Source organism: Eriocheir sinensis, unplaced genomic scaffold, assembly GCF_024679095.1.
Source record: "Eriocheir sinensis breed Jianghai 21 unplaced genomic scaffold, ASM2467909v1 Scaffold363, whole genome shotgun sequence".
Taxonomy (NCBI): domain Eukaryota; kingdom Metazoa; phylum Arthropoda; class Malacostraca; order Decapoda; family Varunidae; genus Eriocheir; species Eriocheir sinensis.
Window position 1 is genome coordinate 50,001 of NW_026111680.1, and position 13,847 is coordinate 63,847.

The 13,847-nt window shown below is 37.4% G+C and overlaps 1 protein-coding gene across 1 annotated transcript in view; it reads left to right on the top strand.

The window, feature by feature from the left end:
* The window catches only part of LOC126991923 (CD180 antigen-like), a 17,519-nt gene extending 4,629 nt beyond the window's left edge, over positions 1-12,890 (top strand). The window contains exons 2-7 of the mRNA XM_050850597.1: positions 322-542; positions 1,801-1,945; positions 3,023-3,213; positions 4,049-4,237; positions 5,382-5,595; positions 8,704-12,890. Of these exons, the coding sequence (XP_050706554.1) occupies positions 322-542; positions 1,801-1,945; positions 3,023-3,213; positions 4,049-4,237; positions 5,382-5,595; positions 8,704-8,868 (1,125 nt within the window). The 3' untranslated portion in view covers positions 8,869-12,890. The remainder of the gene's footprint in view (positions 1-321; positions 543-1,800; positions 1,946-3,022; positions 3,214-4,048; positions 4,238-5,381; positions 5,596-8,703) is intronic.
* Positions 12,891-13,847: the final 957 nt, after the last annotated feature.

Consider the following 13,847-nt stretch of genomic DNA (forward strand, 5'->3'; position numbering starts at 1 on the left):
TTTAATTTCAGGTTTTTGTTGTCAGAGTTACTTATTCATTTTCCAGCTATTGTGCTTGGATTAATTTAGGTTTTGTTATTTTTCTCTGGTTCTCTTTCATATTCCTATCCTACCTGTTTCTGAAGAAAACAAACATTAGAATGATGGAAATGTATTAGGTAAAGGATGGTTTATTTGATGATCTTCAGAATGCTGCTCTTTCATTTCATAAACTTCAGCTTTCTTCCAGATATATTTCATATATATTTTAAGGGTCAGGACATGACGTGGAAGAAAAGGATTAGCATTGAAAAGCATTTTAATGAAGGTGGTACTTTACAGGTGTTGGCAAAGGTGTGGTTTTTGGTGGTGTGGTGCTGTGTGCTGTGGGGAGGACACCAAATCTCGGCCACCAACACCTCCTGTCCCTCGGCTTTCCTGAACCGCTGTAGCTGTGGCATGGCGTACTCCCCCTATGATGGGCACAGGCAGATGAAGTACACTGTCAACTGCACCAATTCAGGCTTCCGAACAGCGTCCATGCTACATAGTCTTCCAGAGGAGTGAGTGTGTTTCTTGTGCAAAAAAATGATCAACTTCATAAAGGCCTGGATTAACCATTAAGCAATCCGGCCCTGGCTTCATAGCTCTGCAACAAAGGATGCAATACATAGCTAGGTGTGCTTACAACTTCACCACACAGGATGGTCCTCTCAGCACACTCAATTCCTCCCCTACCAACTCCTCCAATATTTGTGGTTTCACTGGAAGTCTTCCCCCTGACACCCTCTCCCTCAATCCTGCCCTCATGTACTCTCTTCCCAAAGTCATCCTCATTCATTCCCATCACATGTCCACACCATCCCTAAGCACCACCCAAAACCAATTCAACCACTCCATAATCTACTTCCTTCACTGTTACACCCATACTAAACCTCTCACACATACATTAATTACTTTTCATTCCTTCCTGACATACCACATGCACCACCTATATACCTAATTTTCGCTCCATGTATTCGTGATTGCTGTGTTGCATTCCTCATCCCCATATTTTATGCATATGACAGAGTTAGGAGGTGGATACAGTTCCTTCATACCCTTTGCCCCCATTTTTACACTCCTTCCATAACTCCAATGCATCTATTACTTGTTTGCCCTCCACTACTCTGTCCCTCACCTCTCCCTCCATTCTCCCATGCTTACACAGAACTGTTCCTAAATACTTATACTCAGCCACTTCCTCCACTCTCTTCCAACCAGCAGATCTTACACTCTCTTGCCCTTGTCATAACTCAGTATGGCTTTGCAAAATCAATAGTCTGCTCTCTTACCCTCTCATAAACAATAACCTTACTCTTGCCAATGTTCACTTTCAGTTTTTCCTCTCACACATCCTGTCAAATTTATGAAGCACAGATGAACACTGAGGCCATGCCCAGCCATAGTGCATGACCCCAGCATTTCCTTTACCTCTGCAGCAAGCTTTCACTGTGCTAACAGTATCATCTGCAAATTGGCCTGGCACCAGAGACTGCTTGCTATTGTACAAAACACTTTGATGGATTTTATTAGAGATATTCTTTGGACCCACCACTTTCCCCTTCTGACTTTTCTGTTGGAGAACTCAGGAGAAGTATGTTAGGTTATTTCCCATTCTAGTAGTACTGTGGCTTTTTAACTTCCAGGCTTGCCTTTGGGGGTAGGGGGGGCTGGAGTGGCGGAGGGGGAGGTGGACTTCTTATAAAGTATTGCCCTTTTATTGCCTACCTATTGTGCATTTTTTCCAATGTAGAATTAACTTTTTTCTTTTCATTTCAGGACTGAAGTTTTCATCTTCACTGGAAACACAATCCCAACCTTACCAATAAACATGTTCAACAAGACTCTGTTTTATAATGACCTTGACGTCATTGACATGTCCAACAACCACATTCGCTTCATTCAGGGAAAAACATTCCATAGGGTAAGTTTTTGACGGTGTTGGTATTTCCTTATTTTCAGTGTCACACTTCTTATTGTGCAATAATTATTACTTGGTTAATCACAACTTTAAGAGCATATTTAGAAACAAAAAAGTTGTAATGTGATGTGGACTGGACTTTAAAACTCAATCACTTTAAGCAGTTATTTGTCTTAAAGTATAATGACAAATGATATCAGACAGCTGTATTTATATATATATTTTTTTACTTTAGATAATGTTTATAGAAATGGATGCAGTCATGTCATGTCCTTTCATATTTGTAGCTCCCAATACTTTTATTCCTTCTTTATGTTGCCTTCCCTAGCAAAGGACAATGACATTATTAGTCAGCTGTTGTCCTTGCTTTAACTTTCTTTCAGATTCAAACAGTATCAAACTAGTGTTATAGGTATAGGGTACGTTTGTAGTGCATAGCTCAGTAAATAATTTCCATCTTTGATTTCATATTCAAGTACCCTCTAGTTGTGATGTAAATATTTATTTTTTATGTGAATACACTATAATATTTGTGTGGTATTGAATATCAGTTAGAGTTTTGTATAGGGCTCTTCTGTATTGTTATGCCGGACGTGTTACTTGGGTTCCGTGTCGCCGTCAGGAGACTCCGTGGGAGGGAGATATGTAAACACTTTGCACAGTTTCTGTAGTTTAATGTTCTTCCTTAGTAGTACACTTCACTCTGACTCTTCACTTACCACTAGCTTACTATCACTGGGACTGGCCCTCTCTCGCCCTCTTCTCCTATATATATCCAGAACAGTACAGTCTAGAATATTACAGTATATTTCAGATCATACAAGAACATGTAGCAAAAATATATGCGAGTTGGCAACACTTCCCGCCTGGCGCCTGGCCGCGCCCCGTGGGGCGCGGACGGCTCGCCTTTATCCCCGCCCCTTTGCTCGTTTCTCCGGGAGCCTTCTAGAGGCCTATGGTCGCCGGGGGAAGCTTCCAGCACAACAGTATTATGCCTTAACCTTTTCAGTGAAGTATGCTGTTACTCAGCTGCAAAATGTGTAATACACTTTTTTTAAAACCACCTTGTGGTTTCTCTAGGTGTATCGTGTCAAAACCCTCATCCTTAATCACAATGACTTGGACATCACCGACAAAAAGGAGAGGCCAAGATTATTCAGTTCCTTTGATTCACTGGAACACCTCCATCTGACCAATGCCTTCTCAGAGAAGATCAACTCCTCAGACTACCTGCTCAGCCTCGAGGATATTTTCTATGAGAGCACATTAGGGTAAGTCATATGAGGTGCTTTCTTGTAGTAACATACAAAACAGCTGCATATTTCATTGAGATATGCTATTCTGAATCTATTAAAAATTATTTAGTAGATATGCATTCTCTAAGCTAGTTTTACTATTCTGTGTTTTGAAATTCAGCACAACTAAAATAAAGCCCAACTGAATTTGAATATTTACTATGACTGGTCAAAGGTATGTTGATTCTGGATGTTCATTATTTTTGTCAACACTTATGTGGAGTTATTTTATATATATATAAGATTAGAGACTTTTCTGTGTGATATTATTGTTAGAAAGCCTGTGTAGGAAAGGTGACACCCACATTCTTCTAATATATATAAAGTAATATTATATAAACAGAAATTCAAGCACTTTGAGAAGTCGGTTTATCAGAGTTGTAATCAAAGATGCAGACTGAATGGCAGACTGAGTGTAGAGTGGTTCTCATTATTCAGTGAACTTGCCTTAATCATTTTTCTCTGATACTTGAAGCCTTCACATCTGGAGTCTTGTTCTCTGTGCATTGCTAAAAAAATAAAAAAAGGTGAGTAGAAAAGATGTATAATCCACTTATTTATAGTAAAACACGACAGGAACAGACATCAAAGAATTAAAAATAAAATGTTTGTCAGAATCATATTAGTAAAAAAGTTGAGTAGCAAAGATGTCACCCCCATATTTATAGTAAAGCATGACAGGAACAAACATCAAAGAAAAAAAATCAGTTTGTCAGAATCATTGGTTTAGAAGATGGAGATTGAGAGACAGGAACATCATAATACCTTTAAGTTTTAATTGTTTTTTATTGTTTATCTAAATAATTTACAGCTTATTGAAGACTTTGCATCTGGAGCAGAATGAAATTTCGACGATAGGGAACAACACTGGAGTGTTCTGTCAGCTACCAAAGTTGCAAGATCTCTTCCTCACAGACAACAGGCTGAGGGACTTTGACTTCAGAATAGACTGTCTGCATTCAGTGAGATACATCAACTTGGAAAGAAATATGATTGCTAGGTAATTATGAAATAAATAAATAAATATATATATATATATATATATATATATATATATATATATATATATATATATATATATATATATATATATATATATATATATATATATATATATATATATATATATATATATATATATATATATATATATTTGCCTCTGCCTGTCAACATCTACCTTTCCTTCCTGCTGGAAGTATGTCTTCATACAGCCTGTGCCTAAGAAGGGTGACCGATCCAATCCCTCAAACTACTGCCCTATAGCTTTACTTTCCTGCCTATTTAAAGGTTTTGAATCAATCCTTAACTGGAATATTCAAAAGCACTTATCCACTTCTGACCTTCTATCTGATCGACAGTATGGGTTCTGCAAGGGGCGTTCTACTGGTGATCTTCTTGCTCTCTTAACTGACTCTTGGTCATCCTCTCTTAGCCGTTTCAGTGAAACTTTCTCAGTTGCGCTAGACATATCAAAAGCTTTCGATAGAGTCTGGCACAAGTCTTTGCTTTCTAAACTGCCCTCTTTCAGATTCTATCCCTCTCTCTGTTCCTTTATTTCCAGTTTCCTTTCCGGCCGTTCTGTCTCTGCTGTGGTAGACGGTCACTCTTCTTCCCCTAAACCTATCAACAGTGGTGTTCCACAGGGCTCTGTCCTATCACCCACTCTCTTCCTGTTATTCATCAATGATCTTCTTTCCATAACAAACTGTCCTATCCACTCATACGCAACAGTTAGCGGGTGGTTTTTTTTTTAAATCTTCTTTTTGTTGCCCTCGAGTTGCTCTCTGTGCTGTAAAATAAAAAAAAATAAAAATAAATCTATATCTATCTGTGTATATATATATATATATATATATATATATATATATATATATATATATATATATATATATATATATATATATACATATATATACACACACACACACACACACACACACTCAAGTAACATTTGGGAAATAATTTATTCTACATATTTTCCTTAAGATGGAGAAAGTTAATTTTCTAGTCTGTGGTCCATATACTTCCTTCTTGAAAAAATAAGTTGTAGAAAAGTAGAAAGCAATAAAAGGAAGACTTCCAGTTTTTAATCCAAGCAATATGATCATATTTTATGAGCAAATTATTTTTTTGTTTCATTGCAGGCTGTCTGAGGATGCCATGAGGGCACTAGACAACTTCAACAGAAACAACTCTACAGTTACAATAAGGATGCAGCAAAATAATTTTGATTGTGATTGTCGTTCAAAAAACTTCATACAGTGGCTGAACACGACTAAGGTCAACATTGAAGGCTGGAGTGACTTGAAGTGTGTTGATGGATACCCGAGCACCAACATCGGCAAAACTCTCAGTGAGGTAAGGCATGGACATGCAGTTTAGAATATAGATTTTTGCAACCTTGATACAGACATGGCAGAGCTCTGCTAAAGTGTGCACATACAGATGCATCTAGGAAAAAGTGAGGTTCTGGTAGTGAAAAATAGATTTTTTTTTTTTAAGATTTTCCTAGTATATGAGAAAAAATAATATTCTTTACTGACACCAAAAAAAGGACTATTTTTTTTTTGTATATATATATATATATATATTTAAATTATTCAAAGAGAATATTATATATATATATATATATATATATATATATATATATATATATATATATATATATATATATATATATATATATATATATATATATATATATATATATATATATATATATATATATATATATATATATATATATATATATATATATATATATATATATATATATATATATATATATATATATATATATATATATATATATATATATATATATATATATATATATATATATATATATATATATATATATATATATATATATATATATATATATATATATATATATATATATATATATATATATATATTTCTTACACACACAAATCTATTCTTCGACTTACCAAAAGCTCTTTCATCCATTGTAAATGTCAAAACCTTACTTTCTCTAATTCTTCCAGAGACTTCTGGCACCTGGCCAAAAATATCTCCTCCAGTTTCACTTTTTCATCTTTCCCCCCTCTCCTTAACCCTGATGGCAGCACCGCCGTCTCATCTATCTCTAAGGCTAAACTCTTCACTCAAACTTTCTGTAACAACTCCACTCTGGATGATTCTGGGCATATTCCTCCTACTCATCCCCCCTCTGACTCCTTTCTGCTTGTTATTAAGATTCTTAAGAATGATGTTTTCTATGCCCTCTCTGGCTTCAACCCCCAGAAGACTTATGGGCCTGATGGAGTGCCTCCTATTGTTCTTAAAAACTGTTCTTCCATGCTGACACCCTGCCTGGTCAAACTCTTTCGCCTCTGCCTGTCAACATCTACCTTTCCTTCCTGCTGGAAGTATGCCTTCATACAGCCTGTGCCTAAGAAGGGTGACTGTTCCAATCCCTCAAACTACCTCCCTATAGCTTTACTTTCATGTCCATCCAAAGCTTTTGAATCAGTCCTTAACCGGAAGATTCAAAACACCTATCCACTTCTGATCTTCTATCTGATTGCTAGTATGGATTCTGCAATGGGCGTTCTAATGGCGATCTTCTTGCCCTCTTAACTGACTCTTGGTCATCCTCTCTTAGCCGTTTCGGTGAAACTTTCTCAGTTGCGCTAGACATATCGAAAGCTTTCGATAAAGCCTGGCACAACTCTTTGCTTTTTAAACTTCCCTCCTTCGGGTTTTATCCTTCTCTCTCTTCCTTTATCTCCAGTGTACTTTCCGGTTGTTCTATCTCTGCTGTGGTAGACGGTCACTGTTCTTCCCCTAAACCTATCAACAGTGGTGTCCCACGGGGCTCTGTCCTATCACCAACTCTCTTTCTGTTATTCATCAACGATCTTTCCATAACAAACTGTCCTATCCACTCATACGCTCACGACTCCACTCCACTCCACATTATTTAACTTCTTTCAACAGAAGACCCTCTCAACAGGAATTGCAAGACTCCAGACTGGAGGCTGCAGAATGCTTAACGTCAGACCTTGCTATCATTTCCAAATGGGGTAAAAGGAGCCTTATGTCCTTCAATGCCTCAAAAACTTAAATTTCTCCACCTATCAACTTGACACAATCTTCCAAACATCTATCCCCTGTTCTTCGACAACACTCAGCTGTCTCCTTCTTGAACACTAAACATCCTCGGTCTATCCTTAGCTCAAAATCTCAACTGGAAACTTCACATCTCTCTCACTAAATCAGCTTCCTCGAGGTTGGGCGTTCTGTAATATCTCCGCCAGTTCTTCTCCCCCGCACAGATGCTTTCCATATATAAGGGCCTTGTCCGGCCTTGTATGGAGTAAGCATCTCACATGTGGGGGGGCTCCACTCACACAGCTCTCTTGGACAGAGTGGAGTCTAAGGCTCTTCGTCTCATCAGCTCCCCTCCTCTTACTGACAGCCTTCTACCTTTTAAATTCTGCTGCCATGTTGCATCTCTTTCTATCTTCTATTGATATTTTTATGCAGACTGCTCTTCTGAACTTGGTAACTGCATGCCTCCCCCCTCCAGCGGCCCTGCTGCACACGACTTTCTACTCAAACTCATCCCTTTACTGTCCAAACCCCTTATGCAAGAGTTAACCAGCATCTCCATTCTTTCATCCCCTTCACTGGTAAACTCTGGAACAGCCTTCCTTCGTCTGTGTTTCCTCCTGCCTATGACTTGACTTCTTTCAAGAAGAGTGTATCAAGACACCTCTCCATCTGAAATTGACCTCTCTTTTGGCCACTATACTTTTCACTGTATGGGAGCATCAGTTAGCGGGCCTTTTTTTCTACATCTTCTTTTTGTTGTCCTTGAGTTGCTCTCTATACTAAAAAAAAAAAAAAAAAAAATATATATATATATATATATATATATATATATATATATATATATATATATATATATATATATATATATATATATATATATATATATATATATATATATATATATATTATAAAAGTTTATGCTGAAGACCTCGGGCACAAATATCCTCAACACAGCATCACCTAACATAATAGTTCTTCAAGTAAAATCTGAAAACTGTCAATTCATCCCTTCAAAAAACTACTCAGTCCTTCCAGGAAGCTCCATGTTATGGGTGGTTGGGTAAGAGGTCATAGTGATCTGACTTTGACAGGAGAATCAGAATGCATATTAAGATCCAGTCATTCTTTATGTAGTTCACACACAAAAAAAGTTAAAAAATATAGTTTTAATACTAGATGAACATTATAATTAAAAACCTAGTTGGTAGCTGAAATGGGCTTTACATATTTTAAAGTTTGGTTGAACACAACTAATCTCTTCTAGATTCATGTGTAGTGGGTGCTGTGGAGTGGGTAGAATAGAGGTCAGTTTCTGGGTTGGCTTAGAATGTTCAGCCTAAATGTTCCTCACTGGGTAGCTGACCACTATTCTGGTTTGATTTACAGGTCCAGGAATTACCATGTTCTTCACACAGCAAGCTAGGCAGAATGGGTGCTGTGAGCCATGGCAGCCATCCACATGGATATTCCTCAAGCACCATTGGCGCTCTGTCCTTCCTCCTAGTGTTTACCACATCCATGTTGCTGGCTGTTTTATATTTCCACAAGTAAAAGGCAAAGAAATTATTTACTCCTTACTGGGACTTCATCACCAGGAAGATTGGTTACACAGGACTCAGTCATGATGAAGCCCCACAGGAGGTGAATGTGTAGTGGTGGGTGTCACTGTGGGGCTTAGTGTGCCGATACTTTTGCTTGAATATCCATTTTCTTATTCTCTGAAGAAAAATGATATATTTGTCTATGAAGAAAAGTTATTAACTTGGTACTTGTGAAAAAAAAGATGAAGTTTTTGACAGGTTTAGCTTTGACAAAAAACAAACAGAGGTGTTGAGATGACCCAGCTTCAACCCAGACTGTCTTGAGCCACTCACTATCATCATCCCTCTTTTAGTATGCTATGAGAGTGATAGTCACAGATCTTGGGTGTGTTCAGATTCCAGACACGAAAGAAGGAAAAGTATATGTCATTCCATCACTGTTGTCATCATTCTCATTATCATCAGTTAACATAACTCCATCACCATTTTCATTGCCATTCATCGTTATAGGGAGCAATACAAGAGAAAAAGAAATCAGGAGTCGTTAATTCTTATTTAGTTTACTTGATTTGTATCTAAAAGTATGCCCAGGCTCTCCACCATTACAAGAATAAGGTTGTCGTTGTGGTGTATCAGATATCATTAAACACATTGCAGTATAACAATCCAGCTTGTAGCAGCATAGGAGGAAGAGGTATACATCCCACTCAGCCTTTCACAGCTGTGGTGGGCTGGCTTGGGTCTCAAATGTCCCCTCAACTCCCTGCACTCAATCTGTCCTCTAGGCAGGGATCATGGGAATAGAATCCTTTTCATAGATAAGACATGTCATATTGTTTCCCTTCCATCCACTTTGTATTCTCCTCTTTTTCTTATTTATATATTTTGCCTTTAATGCCTAGTTTTTGTTTAAATACCTCTATACCATTTTTTTTTTTTTTTTTGGTGCTTTCAATATCCAGGGATTTCTATATGAAATCTTTTCTTTCTTGAGATCCTGGGATTTTTCTGGTCTGGTCAAAATACCTCACTTAGTGGTAGAATGGTTAATGGGTCTTTTTCTGTGTATGTGTAGCTATCTCTTTATATTACATGTTTTCTACTCAGAGGATATTAGTTTAAGGCTGCTACCCTACTGAAATCATAGTCCTTACTAGTAGCAATCAATAGCTTTAAATTAATATTTATTCAAAATTATCAGAGTAGATAAAAATATGAATTATAGACATACATATAAATAGATAAAGATTGCCAGTTCTGTCACAGAGTGAAGGATGCTACAACTGGTACACAAGTACACTACACAGTACACACCCCTGCATGGGGATGGAAAGGGACAGACAAACTCATCCCTTCTGAGAGACAGGCTTGGGACTAGACTGAAGAGCACTCATCAACTATGCAAACAGAGTATTATATGCAATTATAAAATGTTATAAAATTTCTGCTCATCTACCACATGAAAAAATTAAGGGTTGAATTTTTTATTTGAGCTGCCAATCTTGTAAGAAATACTTAAATAGTTTCCATAATAAGAACGGTAAAATTTACCATATTGTACCATATCAAAGTAGTTTGACTACCTTTATCGTAATCAGTTCTCTTAGGAAAAGAAAATAGGCACTTTTACATTTTGCTAGCAAAGAGTGAAGAATTCCAATACAGTATGATACTTCAATTTTAATATTTGACTGAGAATTTGAGTTGAAATTACCGTCATTAAAGTATGTACTAAGAAAAAAAATTGTTTTTGTTAAAGGTTAGATAATATACATACAAGGAGAGGGGAAATACTGGAGGCATGGAGGGAGGGGTGAGGGAGAAGACAGTGAAGGGAAGGTAGGTAATAAGTGCTTTAGAGAGAGTTATGAAAGGAAGAAGGGTGATCATGGAGATAAGAAGTATATGGTAGTATTATCCTCCCAACTCTTTCATATGCATCAGAAATATGGATGTTAAATGTAGCACAACAAACACGAATATGCTCTGTGGCAATGAGCTATAAGAAATGCATGTGGTGTGTCAGGATGGGATGAAGAAAGTATTGCAAGTATATATGAGAGGTTTGGTATGGTGTAACAGTATAGGTAGTGGATTATGGGGTGGTTTGGTGCTCTGATGGTTTGGACACGTGCTGAGAATGAATGAGCAAGACTTTTTGAAGAGGATATATGAGTGCAGGATCGCGAGAGAGGGTGTAAGGGAGAGACCACCAGTGAAATAACAGAGTGCATGAGTATCAGAAGGAGAGAAAGAGAGTTGGTCGGTGAAGGATTGAGTGTGCCGAGGGAAGTTCCCCTGAGGGAGCAGGGTGTCAGAGATATAGAAAGATAGTGATCTTTGTCTTGTGTGTCTGATGAGAGTTGTGTTAGTCAAGCCTCTCCTCCAAGGTGTCTTTCTTTTTACAGAAAGTAACTGTTTTACTTGACATTTAACATAGTATTTAACATTTAATTATTCAAAATATGTTTTAATGCCAATTTATTAACATATGTATTTATTTTGTTCCTAGTCTTAAAAGAAAAGTAATGTTTGCATTTATCAATAATGGGATGTAATATATTGAGCAGTGTTAAAGCAATCATGTGAATAAATCTTGTTGTCATGTGTTCCTTTGACTTTGGGCTCTTACATATATGTATGAAACTAGAAGCCTTTCATTATGTTTTCATCCACTGCTTAGTTTTCTTGGAGGTAATTTGATAAAGGTCATATGATATATTCAAATAAAGAGCAGCAGTATGAAGTTTAGAAACTCCTGCTATGTCCCAAAATTCTTTACTGCTGGAAAATTATATGTGATCATTAAGTCAATATATTTACTAATGTGTGTGTGCAAGTGTTTTGTAGTGTTATATACCATTCCCTCCAACGGTGTGCATAAAATGTCATTATATTTTGTTATAAATAATGTAATATTTTGCTTGTATAAGGATTAATGGAGTGCCTTTTCTATATTTTAATATTATGTGTGCTGAATGTGCTGCTGTTGTATGATATTGTACATGGATGTGCAGAGGACTTACAGAGTGAGTGTGTAAGGTGCCAAAATGCTTTGAATGATTTTAATAAAATTTTCTTGCTTATTCACCTGTCCAAATGTTGACAGTGGCCTATGAGTCCCAGGTATGCATATTCTTTTTTGTATGGTATGTGTGATTAGCACGTGTCCACTCATAACTATTATCTTGCAAATAGTTACACATTTCATCCCTTTTTTTTTCCAAGGCTCAGTTTTTACCAGTCTCTCTTCTTAAGCTCTTACCATTACACTTTCTTGTTGGTTATTCCAGCATTGGTCTGACACGTACAGGTACGCATTAGTAATCCGCCCAGCCAAGAATGTCATACGTATAGGTGGAGCCTCAATTGTGTGCCTTTAGAGGTCCAACACTTTTTTTTTCAAGGATAAGTTGATTTTACATGATTACTAATTTTTGAAATGTAAAAGTTATTACTCCATTGATAATATCAATGCTTTTTGCTCATCTAGTTGGGTATAAATGACAGGCAAGGCCATATCTACATTGTTTCTGTAGGTGGCGATCATTAGGATCAAAGACCATAGGGTGATTTGGAAGCAATTAAGGCTCTTGCAACTTATGCCAGTATCCCTCTGTCAAGTGAATTTTTGGGGGTTAATTCCCATCACCCTTGACATCTTCTGACAAAACAAAGGAACATATTTTAGTATAGTCAACCTATGAACTGGCTCAGTCTAACAACTTATGATTAAACAAACCCAGTCTAACAAGTTAACAAGGTAGGGTGACCAGACGTCCCCGGTTTCCGGGGACAGTCCCAGTTTTCAGTGACCTGTCCCCGGCTACTGCTGTCCCCGGAAATGTCCCCGGTTTTCACTGTGACTGAAAGATCCTCTTACTTTTACTATATATTTTAGAATGCCAGGAAGAAGAAGGAGGCCTTAGTTTGGGTGAAGTGTCTGGCTGATACCTGTTTTTTACAGCTGATTTTATGGATGTTCTTGATCTCAGCTACTTTGATCAGAGAAAAAAACTCATTGTTAATCAATTGAATTTTTATTCAATTCCTTTGCAATTTAGGATAAATAGGGTGAGAGAAACTTTTGAATGCTGCTTTATGAATGGTAAGGGCAGTGTCCCCGTTTTAGTTTTTCAATGACAAAAACACTACATGTTTTGGAGGTTCTTACGCCTCTGAACCGAAAATGTCCCCGGAATTTTGTCTCAGAAATCTGGTCATCTTATAACAAGGGCCCAGTATGTACGTCAGATCTGTGGAGGATCAGTAGATCTTTATTAACAATCAGGTTAGCATTTAGCTAGATTTTGGTCTTAAAGTTGATCTCAAACTTTAATTTTCCCAAGGCCTTCGAGACTCCCATTCTCTTCTACTCATGTAGCTGCACAAAGTTGGGATAAGGGACAAGTTACTTCTTTGGATCAGGGCATTTTTCATTAAAAGGGATATGAAAAGTAAAAGTAAGGTAAAGGTGTCTCGTCAGCTAATTTCTTCTATAAGATTATTCAGAAAAAAACATCGTTTACAAAATGGTAGAATACACGCCTCCCCTAGCGACCTTCTGCCCACCGTTGCCAGATTGTCGTACTCAGAGCATAGTATTTACCGGTTTCTGACGTCTGCCTATTGCCAAGAAACATCAGGATCTATCTCTTTGAACGATAACTATACATAAGTTTCGTTATTGGAGCCCAGAAGACAGTTTTGGGGTAGGAAGTGGGGAAATATAAGCGGCTGAGTACGACAATCTGGCACGTTGCAAATTCAGCCATCCATTCCGAGCCGGGGTGTGGTGGTGGGCGGGTGTGGTCGTCCTCCCATCTCTCCATCCTGCACGCCTTTATATTCCCTACAGGTGAGTTATGTACAGTCATCTTGCAGGGAGGAATGACGCATCCACATTTTGTATACTATTAGAGAAACAAGAAGCCTGTTTTCGTAGTGTATATTACATTACTTATTACAAGCGAGATTAACAACCGTCAG